Source organism: Pholis gunnellus (assembly GCF_910591455.1).
Source record: "Pholis gunnellus genome assembly, chromosome: 9".
NCBI lineage: Eukaryota > Metazoa > Chordata > Actinopteri > Perciformes > Pholidae > Pholis > Pholis gunnellus.
The window spans coordinates 5,846,550-5,868,446 of record NC_136535.1 but is presented as its reverse complement, the minus strand read 5'-3'; the positions used below and the strand labels follow the sequence as shown (position 1 = coordinate 5,868,446).

At 44.3% G+C, this 21,897-nt stretch overlaps 1 protein-coding gene across 1 annotated transcript in view; it reads left to right on the top strand.

Annotated features, from left to right (window-relative positions):
• sptbn4b (spectrin, beta, non-erythrocytic 4b) overlaps positions 1–21,897 on the top strand; it is a gene marked incomplete at both ends in the record, with an annotated part of 61,670 nt that overhangs the window by 27,899 nt on the left and 11,874 nt on the right. Inside the window, 6 exons of the mRNA XM_079165666.1 lie at positions 4,296–4,442; positions 19,312–19,575; positions 19,826–20,050; positions 20,248–20,337; positions 20,697–20,975; positions 21,081–21,211. Coding sequence (XP_079021792.1) covers positions 4,296–4,442; positions 19,312–19,575; positions 19,826–20,050; positions 20,248–20,337; positions 20,697–20,975; positions 21,081–21,211 — 1,136 coding nt within the window. The remainder of the gene's footprint in view (positions 1–4,295; positions 4,443–19,311; positions 19,576–19,825; positions 20,051–20,247; positions 20,338–20,696; positions 20,976–21,080; positions 21,212–21,897) is intronic.

Sequence of the window (21,897 nt, the reverse complement as noted above, 5' to 3'; positions counted from 1 at the left end):
TAGTTTCAGCAACTTTCTCTCTTTGGCTCTGCTGAATAATTCAGCAGCACATTTCCCCATCACTAATTCAAAAGAGGAAGAGTGTATCCCACTGTGTGTACATACGTGTACGTGTATAGTTGTGTGTGTGTGTGTGTCAGCTATACATCTATCTGTCTGCTGGTATGTGGTGTGCGTGTCTGTAGAAATACAGTATGCATGAGGAGACTTCCGCCGACCGTGCGGGGGCACGTGTGCCTGTGTGTGTGTGTGTGTGCCTGTGTGTGTGTGTGTGTGTGTGTGTGTGTGTGTGTGCGGCCGACAGTGCGTCAGTCCGTAGGAACCTGAGCTCTCAGCTGCCCCAGGGTGTGTTCTTGTGCTCGGTCCATGCTGCATCCTCATGTTTCCTGCCTCTCGCTGCTGCTTTCCATTCACTCGCCAACACGTTTACTCCGAGCTTCATACGATCGGATATTTTTGCTGTACACAAAACGGTCACCTCCACAGTTCATGCTCTTTGGTCTGTGAGGTTGATTCCGCACATAAGCCTCGTGGTTCGTTTGTACAAACTTGTGTCTTTTCAGTGGGTGTCAGAAAATCGAACTATTCCAGTAGTGATAGGTTGACCGTGAGGGCAAGAGGTGCTGCAGGAAGTCATCAGTATTCATGTTGCACTAACAAGGTTCCTCTTATTTTGTGGTGCAGACTTTAAGAGTGAAGCTACACCAGAGTTACAGTAGTTGTAATACACTCTCTGCTCTTTTAGAAATATTTCTTGGGTTTATAATGCATCATGTCATCGGGTCGTCTGTCCTGTCTGTCCTTCCGTCGGATCAAACGTCCACCTGGACCCACGGACGAACTGATCAGATGCTAATCATGGCAGTTGATGACATTTTGGACAGATACGAATGTAAACTGTAATTCGACTGGTTGGCAACTGTGAGGTGGTAATTCTAGTTATAAATATTGTATTTATGTTTGTATTTGGTTCAGTTATTTGCAGATGACACCAGCAGTACACCGAGACTTGTAAACATTCACACGTGTTCTCAATTTACTTGGTAGTTGGACAGTTGTGTAACTAATCGCTGGAATTTGTGGCTGTAAAGTGTAAACGTTTTTTTATAAACTTAAAAGTCCCTTTTCAACTCGTCTCTTCCTCTTTATCTACAGTACACCTCCATAACTGAGTTCACCTCTTCAGTACCCTTTAGTCCTGAAGAGGTGAACTCAGTTAGAGATCATACTGTAGCTTTTCACCTGGCTTCAACTCCGGGTCTGTTTCAGCAGGTGTATGCCCAAAAGGCTGCATGGTCGAACACAGTGTGTCAAAAGTCCCTCGCTATGCATTCCCCACTTGCGTTAGCTCTGTCAGCACTGTTGCCGTTAGCGCTGTTAACACCGCTGGCTGTGAGCAGCCAGCTCTCTGTCGCCATGTTGTAGAGTCGTTGAGAGGCAATCGAAATGCTCCCAATCTGTCATCTTGCACCATCAACATCTATTTCTCAAATGTCTTCCGACAGTATATCTGGAGTGGAGTAGCATTTGCCCTGGAATCATTCGGTCACTTAATACAATGTTTTTTACGCTCAAAATCTTTTGTGATGACGTGGTCTGTAAGCTGTTCTAGAGAAACACTAAACTAGATGTTTAGGACATGCAGGAATACCTTGAAAAAGCCTCAAGCACGAATATTATATACTTAACTTCTACTTAACTTAACAGAAGCCTTCCTGCTTTCCCCATATTTGATGCTAATTTGTATTCATTTATATATGCTATACAGCGTTATATTAGTCATCAGTGCATCTTGAAATCCTGTCTGTGTCACACTTATTCAAAACGTATTCAGGAAATGCTCTACTTTATTGCAACATAATCCTAGTGGGTTTCTAGTTCTGTAAGTAATCCTTGTTTTTTATTGACCCATCAAAGGTTAAGTCGATAAAATGTCAGACGTCCATAATCTTTTCCCAGAAGCCAGTGCAACGTCTTGAAATTATTTTCGTCCAACAGAATCCAAGACCGGTAGCTCAAATACACAAAGTCGGTGGAGTCTGATGACCTGATGATGAGGCCAACAATCCTCCTCTCTGCCTCCTCCCCCTCTTCCTTTCTGTCCCTTTCTTCCCCCGACAACGTCAAACTTCTCCTTATCCCCCCCCCCCCCCCCCCCCCCCCCGCCTCATTCATCCTCATTCATTTTGTGCCCTTCCCAACACACTCCTTCTCTCCTCCTCCTCTTCCCTCATTCAATTCATTTACAGTCTCAAGGGGTTCATAAGGCGGTGACCCTCCATGACCCCTGCGGTCATGGGACCTGTAGGTGTGTGTGTGTGTGTGCGTGTGAGAGCCCGTGGGTTCATGCACAATCAGGAGCACGAGAAAAGAGGAGAAGTCCATTTATCAAGCTACAAACACATCATTCAGGATGAATCCCTGCTCTGTCCAATCCTCTACTACCTGTCCGTCTCTTCCCACTATCATCCCGCCTTTTTTCTGTCTCCGTTCCTCTGTCCAACCCTCTTTACTGTCTCACTCTCTTTCTCTCTCTCTCTCTCTCTCGGTTTTCTCTCTGCTTTACCACTGCAGCAGCCAGGCAAGCTGGAGACTGAGAGTAAGGCTGCCTGGGACTGCTGCAGAGAGGGGAAGAGAGGGACGGTAGAAGGGGTGGGGGGGTGCAGTGCGGGAGGGGGAAGGATAACACAAAAGCAGCTGTAGAGCAGCTGTAGAGCAGTCGTGAGCTCGCAAAGACCGGGCGCGTTTCAGCCCCAAAAGCAAATCTCTTTTTGTGGTTTTTCAGTCTTTCTCTCCCTCCACACTCGTCCAACCCCCCCCCCCCCCCCCCCCCCCCCCCCCCCCCCCCAGCATCATTTGCCGTGATCGGTGAGCCCTGGAGGCACTGCCTGCATCCCCTGCTCCTCACCCCCTCCTAAGCCCCAACAAATATCCCAGTCCTTCGCTCCTCCCTCTCCTCCTCCTCCTCCTCCACCCCATCTCTCCTCCATCCAACCAGCCAGGCAGCCCGCTTGCTCCCTCGCTCAAGGTGCGAGGCAGGGGAGGGGCGCCCATGCACTGGCTCGGCTGCCTGACATTTTATCGTGTTGGGGGAGGATGATTTTTTTTTTCTTCTTCTCTCCTCTCAGTCCTCCTCCTTCTTGCCCTCTCACTCGTCACCGGTCCGCCCCCTCCTCTCTCTCTCTCTCTCTCTCTCTCTCTCTCTCTCTCTCTCTCTCTCTCTCTCTCTCTTTCCTCGTTGAGCGTTCAGCGAATCCTCAACAACATAGGGAGGAGAGAGAGCGAGAGAGGGAGGGAGAAAGGGGGGAGCGCAGCCTCAGTTTGAAGTCTCCAGTCTGTCTCCTCAGCCATTGTTGTTGTTATTTTTGGCAATTTCCTCACCGCACACCTTTTCGCGCGGCCGTCTCGTGCTCAGCTCTCCAAAAGGCGTGTCTCTCTCTCTCTACAGCTCTCTTTTCTCCTCTCCTCCCTCTCTCTCTCTCTCTCTTCCTTCCTCTCTCTCTCCATCTGGCTCTGCGGGTGTCTTTGCATGTGTGTGGCGGCAGACCGGTGAGGATGCGGACACCGACGGCTCCCTGCAGCCGCCACGATCCCGCTGGCTCGTTCGCGTTACGCGCTCCACTGCTGGGTTAGGAGAGAGGGCCGGGGGTGCAGGTGTGAGGTCGCCGGTGACGGAGAGGCGAGGGCGCCGTCAGCGCAGGCGTGAAGTGATCTCACGTGCGTTTGTCCACATTTGACTCTCTGATGAACAGTAGATGTGTAGTAGTGTGTGTGTGTGTGTGTGTGTGTATGTGGGAGGGGCTGTTTACTGTGCAGGTGTGTGTGGACGCTGTGGATGTGGTTTGCTTTGTGTACATGTGAATTCTCGCCGCCATGCTTGTTGGTACACGTGTGTCTGCCTACATGTGTCTGCTGGGCGTCATTAAATATGCACGTCTGTGTGTTTGACCTTGTGTTTCCCGCTGCATGTGTCGCTGGTGCGTTTATCTACAATACACTTGACCCTGTTTATCTTTAGCTTCTACAAGTTAAAGAAGCTAATGGAAATGTACATGTGGTGTTATGATACTGTAGTGTAAGTGTGTGTGTGTGTGTTTGTTATGCAACTGAGCATAGATCCTCCATGAAGTGGACACAATTTCAGCATGCACCTGTTAGTGTGTGTGAGAGCGTTTTGGTGCATCAGAATCTTTTTAAAATAAGCACCAACAGTTATTTACAGTATGTATGCTCATCCAGTGTTGACACCTCTCTCTCTCTCTCTCTCTTATTCTCTCCCTGCCTCCCTCATCCAGCTGGGCGACTGGGTGTGTGAGAAGATGCTGATGGCGAAGGACAGCAGCCGAGACGAGACCCAGAAGCTTCATAAGAAATGGCTGAAGCACCAGGCCTTCATGGCCGAGTTGGCCCAGAACAAGGAATGGCTGGACAAAATTGAAAAGGTGAGTGCTGTTGGTTCCCCTGAACAACGCAGATAAAGTTTTGGTATTTTTTTTTTCTTCTCTTCGCTTGAAAGATTCTGTCGTTGAGTGAGTTTCATGCGCCTTGGCTGCTTGGAACAGGATGCAATGTCTCTCTGCAATTGGAATAATGTGTGTGTGTATTCTTTTATGTAGTATTTGTTTTATTGATGATAAGCAGCGGAGGATTTCATGATCTGTGCTCTTCTCATAGTATGTTGCCTCTCCTGCTTTTTTGTTGCTGCAGTTTGTCTGTGTTTGGTGGACATTGTCGATGTTTCCCACACCGTTCCCCTCGACAAAAAGAGTTACTTTGGAGTTCTTTTGACCCATTGCAATTTGTGCATCGATAATGTGGCATATTTGTCATATGTTGCTTTGAACAGTCACGTATCAAAGTGCTGGACACCAGGCAACAGATGAAAAACATTTAAAGACTGCAATCATCAAGTGTTGACATTACTTTGTCTTCCTTCATTAGGGCACGTAGACTCTGACACTTAACTAGCTTGCTGTGCTAATTGTTAGCAGAGAAAGCAATGCTGATGAAGGAGTATGTCAGCTGCAATTGCAGAGATGAATAGCAGCTGTCAAAAATCAGTTTGGTCACAGAAGTTTATCATTTATATTTAGCAAACGTACCATTTTAAAGAGACAAGTGACCTCCTATGTTTCCATCACTGCTGGTACTTTATCATCGAAGTTGCACATCCTTTCATTAACTAATGTCAAATTCATTTTGAACTGCTTTACAAAGGTCCTAAGCTCTAAAGTCACTTAATTAAAGCGTAACAAAGCCAGTGGCTGTCACGGGGCATGGTGGAGGACTCAAGCGCAGACCAGGCAGAGTAGCGTGTAGAAGGTGTTTTAATGAACAATTCAAATCCAACAGCAGACTTACAGGCACAATGGGGCATCCATGGAAGAGACAAGGGAAGAGGGGAGGAAATCCAGCAGGACAGAAAACAGGGCAGGCAGACAGGGAAACCAGTAACAGGACAAGCCGAACGGGCGGGTAGACATTGCAAGAATCTGGCAAGGAGTGACTGAGGGGCAGGAGTTTATGTAGGGGGAAGAACAGGTGAGAGGAGTTGTGCTGATGAGGGGGAAGTGCTTGATTAGTGATCAGAGGCAGGTGAAGGGAATTAGGCTGAGGGAGTGACTGACAGGTAGAGTGAGGAGGGTAGAGAAACACAGAACACAATCGTGACAGTGGCAAAGGCAGACAGGGGCTTTAAATAGAGAGGGAGGGGCGTTGTAACCTTCACCAGCGCTCTGTGTCCCGATGAGATCTGTTTCATATTAGGGAGAGATTCATACGGCACATCGGCCTCTTGTGTAAAGCTGCAGTTGACGCGGACGTAATCGGGTTAGCCTCGTGTTTCCCCACTGCTGCACGCACGTCCAGGTTTTCGCCGGTCTGGCTTTGGGCTGTTGGCTTCACACCTCTGGACTGACTGCTGTGACGTGACTGTGGATGTGCAAAATCTGTGTAGAGCTGTAGTTCTGTGCCACGCCCCCCCCCCCATCGTCACTGATCTGTGATCCTGTTTCAAGCAAAGTCGCTCACGGTGTGGTCGGTGTGGTCGGCGTGCGTGCCTCTGTGTTTGGCCTGTGAGAGGCGATCATTGGATGACATTTGCACATGTTCTAATGCTACAGATGACCTGAGATGTGATGTCGCTATCTGTGTTGTATTTCTGCATCTCTCCAGTTGAATTGCTTGGCCTGAAATTGTCAGAGGCCTTTTCGTAACGACCCCCAGAAAATACGGGCGCTCCCATCAGGAATTATGTGGCAGAGCGCAGGGTCAGTTTGAAGCCTTCTATTTATCATGTAGCATTAATTATTTCTTTGACTATTCGTGAACGGATGGACAACTGTTTGTTTATTGGCAGGCAACATGTGCAACATATTCCTCTCTCTCTCATGGAGACACTACTCCGCTGCAGCCATTTTAGCAGCACATAGAGAAATAGTCTTGCGTGTTTTTGCGTGTTTTTTGATCAAGATTTGTGTGCGTACATCAGAACTCAATTTTAGGCACAAGGTAGGTGAAATCACAAAAAAGATTGTACAATTCCCACATGTTCAGTCTTTGTCCAGGCAGGGTTTACTCGTGCAATGCTACCATATATGACCTCCTGAGTTTTTTTGACAGTTGCCGGCTAGCAGTCAGCCGTCTCACTGTGCATGTTGTCGGTACAAAACGAGATCGTTTTTGTGATATTCAGGGTATTCTGAACTAGAAACTGAGTGGCTGCTGAGGAAGTTCTGATCGGACACATGGATGATGATGATGAGCCCATATGGGCCGTTGTTGACGATCAAACCTGTGAATGCGTGATATCAACAAATCTTGACAGTGCATCTGTTCTGAAGAATGAATTCTAATTTCTGAACTGTATTTCGAGTGAAGAAACCTCAAATTGCTAAAAGGATTAGCACTGTTGCTCCTACGTGATACATGACATATTGCTGTACTACGTGTGTTTCAGTCAACAAAACGCATCGTGCTTTGCTGCGATGCACACAGGTGACTCGATCCTCTGCAGTCTGGATCAGGGCTGAAACTGAACTCCCCTGGTGGGAGCAGAGTTAATGGAGACATGGCCCAGCACTGCGTTACATGTTCATCTGTGCACGTACGCCAAGACTTCCTGTGACACGGTCCAAGCTACAGCTGAACTCCTGAGTCAGTGAATGGATCAGTTGAGGGGCAGAGAATGATGAGAATGTTCTGTTGTTCCTCTCCTAACATTACGGGGAATATTGTCTTCAGACTTTGGACTGTTGCTCAGACAAAAAATTGCAGTTTGAATACAAGAATATGGCGATGGTTGATTTGTTTTTTTAGCATAATTTCCTGATGTTTTCCAGGATAATGGAAATAGCTGTTAGTTACAGCTCCAGTTCAGACACGTGTACAGGTACCTGGTTAGTTAGAAAAGACGATGAAGTAATAGTCCAGTAAAGGACTTTAATAGTCCCTAAATAAAAAATATATATATACATATATATGGTATTTCAGCTCTCACTGGCCAGTGCATAGATGCTGCTAGAGCCATGAAATGCATGTGTGTCCAGTGAATGTGTGCAGTGAAGATCACCAAACATCCACCCCAAAATAATGTGAAGGTATATCCGTCTTAGCCACTAAAATATCACTTTTCAAAAGAAAAGACCTTCCTGTTTTTTCGGTGAAAATATTCTCGTACAGTCAGAACAGAAAAGCTTCGAATAAACTAGTGGAGTCGAGGTATTACATCATCTCTCTGTCCTTGTCCAATCAGCTCGCTGATCACTAACTTTATGGCTGATGGTTACGTATATGGTTGAAGAGCATCATGAACTATAATCTGCTCATTGTTTTTAACTACTGTTGCTGAGAACCCAGTCGTTTCCCTCTGTTTCTTCTTCTATAGTGGGCATTGTGAGGTAGGTGTGTGTGTGTGGGTGTGTGTATGTGTGTGCATGTTTATAACGTGGGCATATGATGTGAGAAAAATTGGCTGATGCTTATTAATGATATACAGCGATATATAATGCAGAGAGAGCGGCGCTGCAGGGCCTGAGAGCGCCGAGCTGTTTTCCATTATAGATTCATGGGTCATGTGCTGATCTGAGGGCAGATTTGGGTCACGGGGAAACGCTTACTGGACGAAAGAGTGACACAGACAGAGGAGACCAAACGATGTTGTTTCAATGCAAATGTTTGGTAAAAAGATGATCATTTACAAGGCGCTTTGTCGGTTTAAGTAAAAGGGATTTAGCTTGTTATTAAAACTGGTATAAATACATTATTTGCACACACGTTGTAAATAATAGACATGATTACTTTGGACAACATCTCTAAAGTATCTTTGTTCGTCTGAAATGTGGTCTGTAGGAGATTTGTGCACCTGGACCTCCAGAATGATCAAATCTGCTGCCGCTCTGATGTATAAAGGGGTTCATTGTGGGTTTATTACGCCCACGAGCTTAAGTATCAGAATATTGCTTTGTGCATTTCTTTGTTTTCATTTTCAGATAAAAGTATGTAATTTCGCTTACAGTAAACAAAAAAAGAAAAAAAGAAACTGTGACATCCTACTCAACACTTGTCATATCTTACACTACTCAAACACTGACATCTGAAGCTCTCCTTTCTTTATGGATTTTTCCTATATTCCTATATTTATACTGCAACGAGTCCAACTGGTCTTTGCAACAAAATCAAGGTGTGAAGAGTGTGGAGACTTCTGTTCACGCTGCAGGATGAGTCTCCTCCGCATCCCAACCAACATCTAATCAAAACACACTCAAAATCTGAGTTTACGGTGTAAAAGATGGTCACGTTAACATGTTATTCATACTTAATAAGCCACTACATGTACCTGAATGATATGACTGAAAAATACACGATGATCATATTTCACCTAAGACTGACTCAGAAGTGCTGGTGAAGGTGAAGACACAGAGACACAGGTTTGTGTGTTTTTGAGCACCAATTTTAGGCGTTGACAATGAGGACAGTGGGAACATTTCAATATTGAATATATATATATATATTGCACAATATGCGTTGGAGTAAAAAACTGAATGATTAATTCATCACGCAATTAATGAATTATTCTATTAATTATTATATTAAACAAATCAAACATTGACTTGAACACAAAAGGCACCAATAAAAAAAAAATAACTGTTTCAAAATGAAAGAGTACTCAAACAATCCCTCAGTGCAAACGATAAAAAGACAGAAATAGTGTATATAAATTGTGTGTATATACAGTATCTATACACACAATTTAAATATATATATATATACAAATTTCCCTATTATAAAGAGCTGTTTACAGATTGTTTTTAGGATGATGAACATATTTCGGTTGTATGTCAGCTAGTGGATAATATTGTGTATCACCAGTATGGCGGTACAGACGTGTGCTCTACTGGTCCCATCTCATGCTCTTCAGTAGCAGACTGTAGTCACACCAGGCCGTCTAGCTCTTGGCAGATGGACTGGCTTTTGCTTCTGAAGTCGTACGTGGCTTCCATCTTCACCCCGTTGCTTAGCAACTTAAACCTTTTTTTTTTGCCAGAAAACATTCACAGGATTTGGCATGTTCTCGTTGCAGTACTGGAGGAGCCGGAGTCCGGATATGAATAGATTTGTGTGACATTTTTCTAAAAAAGATATAAAAAATAAATCTTTATTAAGAAACATAACGTAACAACATTGTTGTTTTCTTTTGGCTGATTGTTCTGCTGTTCACTGGTACTTCCTGTCCAAACACCCGGCTTCTCGTGTCCTGGTTGTGTCTCTCTGCTTGTGTCCTCTGAGAGTCTCCAGTCTATTTATGTAATTGAGTAAGAACCGTGAAGGACTCTGCGAAGCACATTGTCTGTTTTTTAGGTTAGCGTCAGCGATCTGTAAGTGTGTGTGTGTGTGTGTGTGTGTGTGTGTATCTGCAGGGTTCCCACATGTCCTGGAAACCTGGAAAAACGGTTGCAAAGATTGTCTTGCAAAAAATGACCCATGTTGAAATCTTGTGTTGTCCTGGAAACTATATTCTATTTGTCCTGTAGCTGACATGAACGGCTCGTCTATCAGATCTATCAGAGCTCCCCAAAAACAGATAACACGGCCATCTGGCTACGTTGTGTTCAGGATCAAATGGTCATTTTCAGACCAGAATATTTGAAATAAGTTGCTCTCGGTTATGTTGTGTAAATGCTGTGAACTCCCCCAAACAAAAAAAGGATGCATTTTTGTGCTGTGTCAGTTCCTGTTGTGACGTCTACTCTTCCTGTGCTTGTGCTGGTTGCCAGGCAACAACTGTCCAATCCCCATCTCCTCGTCTTCCCACCTCTCTTCGTGCAGCTCACGTGTGAAGGTTGTTTCCCTCTCTCTCTCTCTCTCTCTCTCTCACTCTCTCGCTCTCTCTCTCTCTCTGTGTCTCTCTGGCAGGGGACAGGAAACATGTCAAGGTTTAACAGGAAGTGATGTCAGACACAGAATGGGAGTGCTGAGATTCAGCCTACAACAGTAGTTGTTAATGTCGTGGAGTATAGAGGGCTGAATCTAATAAGCTGAGGTTTGCAGTGCTCTTAGTGTGTAATGCATTGATTCATTGGTAGTGCTGCTGTTGTGTTGCTGCAGGATGGCTGGGCTGCCTTTACGGGCCAGATAGATAAATATGATTTAATGTGGATCATATCTATAACGTGAAACTATGACAAGGGATTGAATAAATGAATGATCTGTGTGAAAACATTTGAAACAAAATGACGAAAGATGAATATCCAGAAGTGCAGGTTTCTCAACCAATAATGGAACAAAAGTTAATTTCTAGTTACAGAGCTACAAATCAGTGTAACAGCAGTCTGCACGCTTCAGAAGCAGGCGACAACCTCGGGTTCTGCCAAGTGAAGCGGAAGTTTCTTAAAACTTGCATTCTCTCTACTGACCAGCAGGGGGCGACTCCTCTGGTTGAAAAAAGAAGTCTGATTGTATAGTTATAAGATATTGTATATTTCTCAGTAAACATTGTAAACATGAGTTTATGGTCTCAATCTCTAGTTTCAAGTCTTCTTCAACACAGCATGATGTTCATTTAGTAAATGATGGTCCATTTAGAGTCAAACAGACCATAAAGCAGAGTATGCTTTAGGGCGGGTTTACTGTGATTGACAGGTCGCTGCTGCAACCAGAGACGTATACGGCGTCTTTGTCACTCCTCCACATTCCAAATATGGTCACTTCAGTTCATCGGTTGCAAAACAAAAAAACAGCATGGCGACGGCTGTAATCCAAGATGGCGGCGGCGAAATCGCCGAACTCGAGGCTTCATAACAGCAGTTCACCAACCAATAGGTGACGTCACGATGACTACGTCCACTTCTTATATACAGTCTATGTTCAGAAGGCGAGTTGCCTGTCAAGATGTGCCTCGTCATTCTGTAATGCAGCTCTGCCGTGATTTAGACCAAACAGAAGCTGCTGGCTGTGACGGGCGATTTCGCCTCAGTTGCAGCAGATTGTGTTTGTTTGTGTAACGCGAGCGTGTGGGGGAGTGTGTGAGTACACACCGAACACGGCTTCCTGCCCAGGCAGTTCCTCGCCTGAATCCAATGGGCTTGTTTTTACCGATCCCTGCCCCCCCCCACCACCACCTTCTCTCCCATTATGCTTGATAATTAATTGGCCTCATTAAGAATAACAATCTCTGCGGCCCTGATCCCACACTCACTCGCTCTCTCTGCGTCGCGTCACACACTAGTAAAGAGATGAACAGTTTTAGGTGAACAGACTGTGAATAGGCTTTATATTTTTTATTAATAATTGAATGTTAAAACATCTGTTTTAATGTCGTGTCTGTGACACAATCTTTTCTTTTTTTGTTATTGAACACGTGTTTGTTGTCTTGCCCCTCTCAAAAACAAAATGCAAGAGAGACATCTTTGCTAATTGACGTCCTTACTAACAGTGGGCAGAAGTTTGGCCTGAAGGTGATCCGATGTGTTTTCCTAAATCCTTTATCCTTTGCGCAGTGGGCATTTATGGACATCTAAGCCTCTGCATTGTCAGACTTGGCTCAACTTTCAACCGCTTCAGCTTTTACGAACCCTCGGCGGGGCTTTAAGCTGACACGCTAACGTTAGCGGTTCCTTCAAAGCACAGCTAGCGTCAGTTTGAGCACGTTACTGTTGGATGTCGGAGCATTACGGCCTTTCTGACATTTTAAATGTTACATGCTAAAAGTTACCATGCACATATGTTATGGTCAGCATCGTGACATTTATCATGTTAGCCTCGTGTTAGCCTCGTGTTAGCCTTGTGTTAGCCTCGCGTTTCCATGCCCCGCTAGCCTGTATCTGAGGCTGATAGACGGTGTTCTGTCATGAACTGGAGTTTCGGACAGCGTTGGTCATCTTTTCGCTAAATGAGTTGGCATAGCCTAAATTATGCATGCACATTAGTGCCTCACTTCAGAAAGCCCTGTGTGCATTAAGCCTTGACCTGTAGCTTTTGTGCTGGCTATGCAATATATGAGAAAGTGTGTGCGTAAATGAGGGCGGTTGTGCAGGCTTGTGTGTGTGTGTGTGTGTGTGTGTGTGTGTGTGTGTGTGTGTGTGTGTGTGTGTGTGTGTGTGAGCGTGTCTGGAGGTACGTGTGCGTGCAGCGAGAACGTCAATGGAGCTGTGATGATACCAGCACTCTCACTGAGCGCAAATGTTTAACTGAGACGGAGATCTGCCGTTGTATTTGTATGCACGATCGATCCACTCCGGTTTTATTTAGATGCTTTGGCAGCACTGTCCATGCCGCATTTACGCCAGCAAAGCATAAAGAGCTGGACTGAACCGAGACAGAGAAAGCTAGACGTGTTCCTCTGATATAAAAACAGATCTCAGGGCTGTAGTAGCAACTTAAGAAACGGTCTAGATGCTGAGATATGATTTACATGATTGCATTGTAGCCATATTTTCATGGACGGTGGTATTCAGGGTGTTTGAGATTCTGCTGCAGTAGTTGTGGATCGTAAACCCGCCCACACACAGCTAAAGGGTCCACTCTGCTGCTCTTTGTTCCACATTATATTCCCCATATTGTTTTACATTATATTTGGCTATTCTAGTCATAGCTACAGTTAAATGGGTGCTGCTTCACTTATTGTGCGCAGTGTTCTCCGTCCATTGAAACAAGCGAACAAACAAAAGCTACGGCAACCGCAGCCGGTCGTCATCTAGTTCCTGATTCTGACCTCAATGTGTCTCACAGTGATATTATACGCAAGCTTCCTCCGCCTGAGCTGCAACCATGCTGTTCACAAACAGAGATCCACTTTCACTAGCCGCAAGAAAAGTAATTATAGTCTGTTCATTCTAAGAAACTACAGTTTTAACAGTAAACCTTAAACATGATTTCTGCAAGAGGGTCGTGGTTCCACAACTGACTCAATTCATATTATTGTGGTTGAACTTTGTTGGGTACGTTAAGTTCATATCAGTTAGGAAAGTGCAGTGAAATGAAATTAATCCCAACAGAGTGTTTTGTCCTTTCCCTCCCAAATCCTGGAGCACTCTGGTCTGTCTGATGCTCTCCGTAAATAAATACCCCAAAAAAAGACATACTCAGGGCGGCTGAAAAAGACAAAAAGGGTTCAGTCCTTCTCCGGTCAAAGTGATGCTTTTACAGCAGCACGGAGGAGAGGAGGGCACGGGTGCTCACAGTGCTCGTCTCCCGGCTTTAGATGGGCACCTTCTGGGAAATATGTCCTCTCACAGTGTGTGTGTGTGTGTGTGTGTTTGTAGTAAGTGCATATCTCTAACCTCCACTCTGTTAGCCAGAGCAGGCTGCTCATATGATGCTTTTTTTTTTTTTTAGTTATACCTCAGTTCTGCCGTAACAACATGAGACAACATGAGCAGTGATGAATTTCACAAAACATCCCCGGTACAAAGATGCAGTTGGGCAACATGTTGGTAAAAAAATCAGTTAATTACATTTTTCCTTCCCTTTAACATCATAACCAATAATACATATTATGAGTGAAACATGAGGATGATCTTTTCTTCATCTGTATCCCAGAACCGTACTACATGCAAATTATATTATAGGCAATAAATACTATGTAGTAATCACTATAGTTTCTTGTTGAAGCAGTTAGTTTGTCAAAAAAAGATCATGCTATCCTATTTTATACTAACATGGAATAATGCAATACGTGCAATCAAACTGCCACTTTGGAATGTAAATTCTGATGCTTTTGGAAATTGCATTTCGTGTGCACACTTCAAATATTTTGTGTGCATTCTATTTGCTTTGAGTATAAATCTCAGCTAACGCACTGCGTGCTGCTTTGACTTAGTGTATATATATAGTATGGACAGCTATTGCTGCTACTATTGCGTGCATCACTTCCTGTTTCCTAGAGGATTTCCCCCGAGGAAAGAGCTATGCACTACTGAGTTCTCCACTCCGAGCAGAATATAGTTTGAAAATGTCACCAATAATCCGTTTTTAAAAGCCAAAGCTGCATCCTGGAAGTTTCCGAGGTTTTTCCCTGTTTGGTCGGACGAGCAGATTTCTTTTTCACACTCAGAGTAAATATTGACACTATAGCTGCAGTGGCCTGAGCGTGACAGACACTGTGACCAGCCAGAGTGTCAGCGGTGACGCTCAGGAGCAGATGTCTGCTGTGATATACAGACCAGACAGCAGAATAAGGACGGCCCATCTGTTACTGTGTCAGGAGTCCTCGCTCCCTGAATCATCTTCAATCACAGGAGGGTAGCTCTTCCTTATTGGCATGATTACTAAAAGACAGTAGTGTTGCATTGTTACAAGATAGGGTTTTAGAGGACTACTTCCTGTCTTGTTTTTCTGCATTTTCGCCTTCATAGGACAGTTGATGGTGTAGAGGCCGACAGGAAATGAGGGGAATGACTTGCAACAAAGTTATGACCACGTTAGACGGGGTGACATTAATAATGGGTACTCCAATCACTACCATGAAGTGGGGCAATTTACAAGACAGAGTAAAAAAGGATGGTCAAAATCAATACAGCGGGTCAGAGATACCCTGAGTTTAAGTCCAGCTCCAAAAAACACTTGGTCCTTTTAATTCCCATAATGCAACTTGGTAGCTCGGTAATCACCAATGTCTTTCAAGCTCCACGTCCCCTGTGTGTAACGCAGGCTAGTAAAGATTAATATGTCTCCGAGCTCAAGCCAAGATCACTTTGATGACTGTGGAGAAGACAAAACTGTATTTACAGGAGCAAACTGATCTTCACGGCTAAAGTCAGTCAAATGCTTCTTAAAGGTGCAATGTGTCATTTCTAGCCACATTCTCCAAACAAGTAGGGGTCAGCGTTTCACCTCTACTACTGGATCCTTACAATGTCAATTTACACTCATCAGTTATGAAGAAAAATGTAAAAAAGCCTGCTACTAACTAACAGCAGGCAAGAATACGCAACATTCAGCCAAACTGCTGAAACTCTTGAGAGAGGGTCATAATAACACTATCACATAACGCTTATAATCGCTCACAACTCTTATAATCTTCAGGCGTTGGCCTCTAGCTTACGTTAGCCGTCCGTGTGTTTACTGTGGCACTAACTGGGGGCTTTACGGTCCGTGTACGTTTTCATAGTTTGTTGAGTGGATTAAATCCAAAGAGGCAGAAACCTGAAAAGCCTCCAGGAAACTACTTCTCCTGGAGGAGAGCGGGTTGACCCCTCCCAGCGCTGGAGTTCGTGCTGGCTGATTTCGAGCTAACCGCTAACTGAAAGTCTGTCTTCAGACAGGCGTCTTTGACGTAACGTCAACACTGATAATGTTCAGAATGTTTTCAAGCTAAAATTCCTGCCAGATCTTTTTACACATTGCACCTTTAAACTTTCCAAAGAAAACTGAGCACTCAACATGGATTTTTTTCCCTCACACGGCTTCGGATCAGGTTACCTGATGGATCTCTGCCGACACTGTTCCGCGTGAGCAGTGGAGCATCATGATCCTCTTTGAACTGCAGGGCTGAGTGTGTGCGAGGGCGGAGTAGCAGCTCTGAGTCAGTGGGTGAAGCTGCTCGAAGCCCACGCAGCCCGCCCACTCACCACAGAGGACGGCACGTACCAGCAGCATGCAGGGAAACGCTACACCAGAGCGAAAGCTGACGTAACGCACCAACGCTGGCAGTGAGAGGACAATGGGTGCTGAAGTGTAGCCTGCTACAGCTTTTAATTCCTCTCTATGTGTCCGTGAGATGCATTATAACCCCGTCGTCGTCTCGGAGTTAACTGCAGCTTCTTCTTCTTCTTCTGCTACTTATTTTTCTTCTTCACTTGTACTCAGCTGGTTCAAGACTTTAAACTAATAGTGGTTGTATTTATTTTTTTCATTGTAACCTTCTTTTAATGTAGGAAATAGGATTTCATGTCACGTCATTGATGCAATAGAAATATATTTTTCATATATGGAGATCTGGTCATTTATCATACATTTAGTAATACATGTGAAAGACATTGTGGAATATATTAAACGTGGTATTTGAAAATATCAGACATTGGATAATATAATTATTGCCACTTTGTTACCACTATGTTGTCAAATTAATGACCATAAATGGTGTTTTACCATAAGAAAAATATATTATGTTTCATTGTTTGACACACCCTTGAACAGTATAACAAACTAAAATGCCCTTTATTGCAAAATATAGGTCAAGATAAATTCAGATATACTTTCATAGATTCTGATGTATTTTGTAGTATCTGACATCCACCTATGATGACTCAGCATGCTTTTATAATACTCACATTAACCCCTTGCAGCTACTGTGGCGTAACCAGAGACATCCTTAACCATTCTCACACAGCCGGTCCGGGGGTTTGGACCGGAAACCTCTTCATCATCTCAGTGCCGTCCCAGTTTCCAGTCATCAGGCCGCTCTGTGTGCCTGTAGATTTGATCACAACCTGAGTGAATCAGGCGGCAGGATGATGATGAGTCACTGCTCAAGGTTATTCCGCCGTCTCGGTGAAATTTCAGTCTTTGTCAGAATATTTAAATTATTCGTTCTTGAAATTTCTAAATCTTGTGTAGTTTTCAAGTTCTGTGACTGACTTTGGTGATCGACTTCACTTTCCCTCCAGCGCCACCGTGAGGTTGACGTCTGTGGTTTTGAGTGAAACATCTCAAACAACTGTTTTGGTGGAATGCCGATACGATTTGGTGCACATTTAAGACCCCCCATCAGGATCAACTCAGATCCTCTGAAAGTCATCCACCATCAGGCCAGAGGAGTTATTAACGTGAATCCTGTTTTCACATGTACAGGCAGTAGCAGCCATATTGTAAAATGAATCTATTGTCTTTTAAAAAGGGGGATGAATATAGAGACACGGAATTACAGCTTTGTAATAGTTACTGTACGTGTGTGTGTGTGTGTGTGTGTGTGTGTGTGTGTGTGTGTGTGTGTGTGTGTGTGTGTGTGTGTGTGTGTGTGTGTGTGTGTATAAATATGTATATATATATTTTTTTCTTTGTTGTTTCCTTCTTGTTTTCTGTGACTCTTCTTTTCTCTTCAACATATGCACATACAAACACACAGGCAGCAAAATACGAATTACAATTGGATGGGGGAAGGATTCCACTGTGGGGGAGGCAAAATACAGAAAGGAAGGGAGCAGGTGTACATAAGGAATGGTGGTCGTGTGTGTGTGTGTGTGTGTGTGTGTGTGTGTGTGTGTGTGTGTGTGTGTGTGTGTCTAAAGGGGGTTCAGAACAAGATGAGGTTCAAAAGGAGGCATAAATATGAAAAAGAGAGGACGGCGAGAGAGAAGGGGGAAGGGGAGTGTGCGGTAATTTATGAGGCATTTCAATACAACGAGGTTTAATCTCTTCACACAAACACAAACAGACACACACACACACATCCCAGCCCAGTTCCACTGTGTCTGCACATAATTATCCCTACATAAGATCCAGTGAATATTTGTGGATTTGCTGAAACAGAGAAAAGAGACCCAGATTCTGGATTAATGCCTCCTTATGAAGAATTAGAGGACCAGAACATATTCACATTTGAGAAGCTCAAACCAACTTATAAATGACTTATGATTAGTAGATGATTCAAATTGATGCCAAATCATTTTCTTATGAATTAATCAAATAATCGTTGCAGCTTTAATTTCAGTGTCATGGGGTCAACTGATTACTTTAAAATTGTAAATAGTTTTTACAATAATTGGTTATTTTAAAATGGGAAGATCATTGTTAAAATAGATGGGTTTGTGTTTTCTGATGTCGATCAGACCTTGTGATCACAGATTGTTGACATTTTATTCACACAAAAGATTGTAAATACACAAATCATCACGACCTCAACTGATGATGAAATTGATAATTAGCTGCAGCCCTTGAAAATGTTTAAAATTGATCTCTGGTATATTTTGCACCCTCTATCGTTGTTTATTTTCCATGTATTATTTTGTTCTTTGATTGTAGCCACCCAGTAGTTCTATTCTAAGTGTTTCTGCTCATCAGAATATACATTGTTCCTCTTCACTTCCTTCTCTTGGAGCCTAAGAAACTCACCTTTAGTCTCATCCTATCAGAGCAGACGATGTGATTAGATTTTGGAGTATCATTTGGCAAACATTTGCATAGTGATGAGGAAAAAGTGATTAACATGAAACTGATTCATGCTTAAAGATTGTGAGTTTATGTTATGACTCACTGATTCTGTCTGTGTCTCTACAGAGACATTCGGTAGTTTTAAGTGCATTTTGTGTACCTGAAGTGTTGTATGTGCTTTTGACTCGTCTCTCCATGTTCACTAGTTGCATGGTCCGTATTAAGGATTCATATTTTCCCGGAAGCAGAAGCACACTAACCTGGGAAATTGACTTGTTTTTAAGACTTAACTTCAGCTACAAGCAAAATGCATCGGTCATATTTCAAGCAACACTAAATGCAGCCATGAGAAATATGCATAAATCTATGGGTCTCCAACCTGAACAGTTTAGTTTATCATTTGGTGGTATTACTAATTATTAAGGCAAAAGAACTACTTCTGTGTGGAACAGTCCTACATGGTCAACATGCTCATTGTAAGAACAATGAATGGATGTGAATGGCAATGACATGGAGTGTTAAAAGAGCTTTGAGTGGTCGTAGGACTAGAAAAGCGTTTTACAAGTACAAGTCCGTTTACCACTTAATTATAGGCCTATTTGTGATTGGGATAAAACCCTAATCTTTGTGTCATTATCGCTTTTAATGGTCCCCTGTTAAAACATGAAAAGTCTGACCTCTGTCGTACCGCTCTTCCGTTTCTCCCTCATCCCGTCCATCCAGGAGGGCCAGCAGCTGATCCAGGAGAAGCCGGAGCTCAGCGCGGTGGTCCGGAGGAAGCTGGAGGAGATCAGGGAGTGCTGGCAGGATCTGGAGAGCACCACCCAGGCCAAGGCCCGCCAGCTCTTTGAGGCCAACAAGGCTGACCTGCTGGTGCAGAGCTACGAAAGCCTGGACCAGAGACTGGGCCAACTGGAGGGTCAGCTAGCCTATGTGGACCAGGGCCAGGACCTCACCACTGTCAACAAGCAGCTGAAGAAACTGCATGTACGTAGGATTTAAAAAAACACAAATAACCAGAAACCCTCTGGTTAAAATCGTGTGTCTCTAAAAGATCTCTTCTAAGGCTGCATAAGCAGAGTGTTGATCAGTTCTGATCATGATTTGACCTCTTTAGTTGAGTTTTTTTAGGCCTAGAAGCTTAGAATTCAACAAAAATGTCCTCTGACCTTCCTCCATCCCTCTCTCCTAATCAACACATTCTCTTTTCCCTCCTCCTCCTCCTCCTCCCCTGTAGACCATGGAGAGCCAGATGGAGACGTGGTATAAGGAGGTGGGGCAGCTCCAGGTGCAGGTGGCCTCTATCCCGCAGCAGACACAGATCAAGGAGACGGTTGCCGGCCGCCAAGCCGTTGTGGAGGCCAGGATGGTGCGTCTGATCGAGCCGCTGAAGGAGAGGCGACGCATCCTGCTGGCGTCGAAGGAAGTTCACCAAGTCGGACGAGACCTGGAGGATGAGATTGTGAGTTTGACCGTCGTTCCCGAGCGCACGCGATCTTAAAACACAATCCTAAAATGAAATGTTCAACCCTGTTGGAGTCCAAAAAATAATTTGGATATCTCTACATCTCAATTAGATACACAGATTCACCCACGGTAAGTGAGGTGTACATGTGCACAGAGTGTTGACTGCTGCGTGTCATATTGTCTCGGTTGTAGTTGTGGGTCCAGGAGCGCCTCCCATGGGCCATGTCTCAGGAGCACGGCTCCTCTCTGCAGGCAGTCCAGCAGCTCATGAAGAAGAACCAGGTAAGAAAAGCAGAATCGCTCTCCATACCCGCTCACCCACTTTATTATCTACTGTACTTATTTTGCTCCTGTCCAACAGTTTGTCTGTTTTAAACAACATAGAAAAAGATCACATTTCCATTCAGTTTATTTGTGTGGCTCAAAATCACAAATTTGCCTCAGATCAGGATCATTTACAATCTGTGCAACATACGACATCCTCCTTGGACCCTCGCATCGTATAAGGAGAAAAAAGAAGAAACCTGAGGGAGAGCAACAGAGGAGGGGATCCCTCTCCCAGGATGGACAGAAGTGCAATAGATCAAAATCAAAGCAGTCACCTCCTCTTTCCTGTCATTGCCCCCGTGTCTCTCTTCCAGACCCTTCAGAGGGAGCTGCAGGGCCACAGGAGCAGGATCGACGACGTCCTGGAGAGGGCGGGGATCATCGCCTCCATACGCAGCCCGGAGGCCGACTGCGTCAGGGCGGGCCACGACCAGCTGGCCCAGCTGTGGGCTCTGCTCTGGGTCGAGACCGAGAGGAGGCAGCTGATCCTGGACGCCATGTACCAGGCCCAGCAGTACTACTTCGACACGGCCGAGGTGGAGGCCTGGCTGAGCGAGCAGGAGCTGCACATGATGAACGAGGAGAAGGGGAAGGTGCGTGTGCATAGAGATGTCATTATAACGACCCCGATTGCGGCGTGTCTCATTTTTAAAGTGAGACTCCTTCCTCGTGTGTGTGTCTGGTCTTACTCCCAACAGGACGAGCCGAGCACACTGCAGCTGCTGAAGAAACACTTGATCCTGGAACAGACCATCGAGGACTACGCCGAGACCGTCGGCCTGCTGTCACAGCAGTGTCGACAGCTGCTGGAGATGGGCCATCCAGACTGGTGAGCATGTAAACACACACACACACACACACACACAGACAATCTAACAGAGATTTTCTGTCACCACAAAACACATGACAGGAATGCTCTTAATTGTCTGCATTATGACCACAATAGAAAGTGTTGGATTTCAGAAGTTAGTTGCCAAATTCAACCATTAAAACTCTTTCAAAAGTTAAAATAATCTCAGGGATTTTTCCAAATTCTTTTTCAGTCTTGCTGGTTATTTTTGACATTTTGAGGACAAATATGGGGACTCAACTGTCATCCCAAAGTACAGTTTTCTTTGCACGCAGCATTGTTCAGGAGTGATGTGTTGTCTTGACTAACCCTGACAAGACAATCATTTAATTACTGTATTAAAAAATGCTCTCTGGAATGCAAGCATTTTTTGTTTTTTTGTCTTTTTGTCTTGCAATTCGTTAGTACCAATTACAGCTTTTGAAAATGACAGATGTTGGAAAACAAATCAAAGTTCTTCCACAAAATAGACATTTTTTTACAGAATATACTGAAATGAATACGATATAAAAGCATGCAGACATGGTCAGGAGTTACTGTTTAGACCAACATTTCAGAAAAGGGAAGAAATGTGATCCAAGGGACTCCCAACTGCTGAATTATTGTCTGTATCAGAAGAGTGGTTTGACTATTTCAAAAACTGCAGATCTCCTGATTTTCATAAC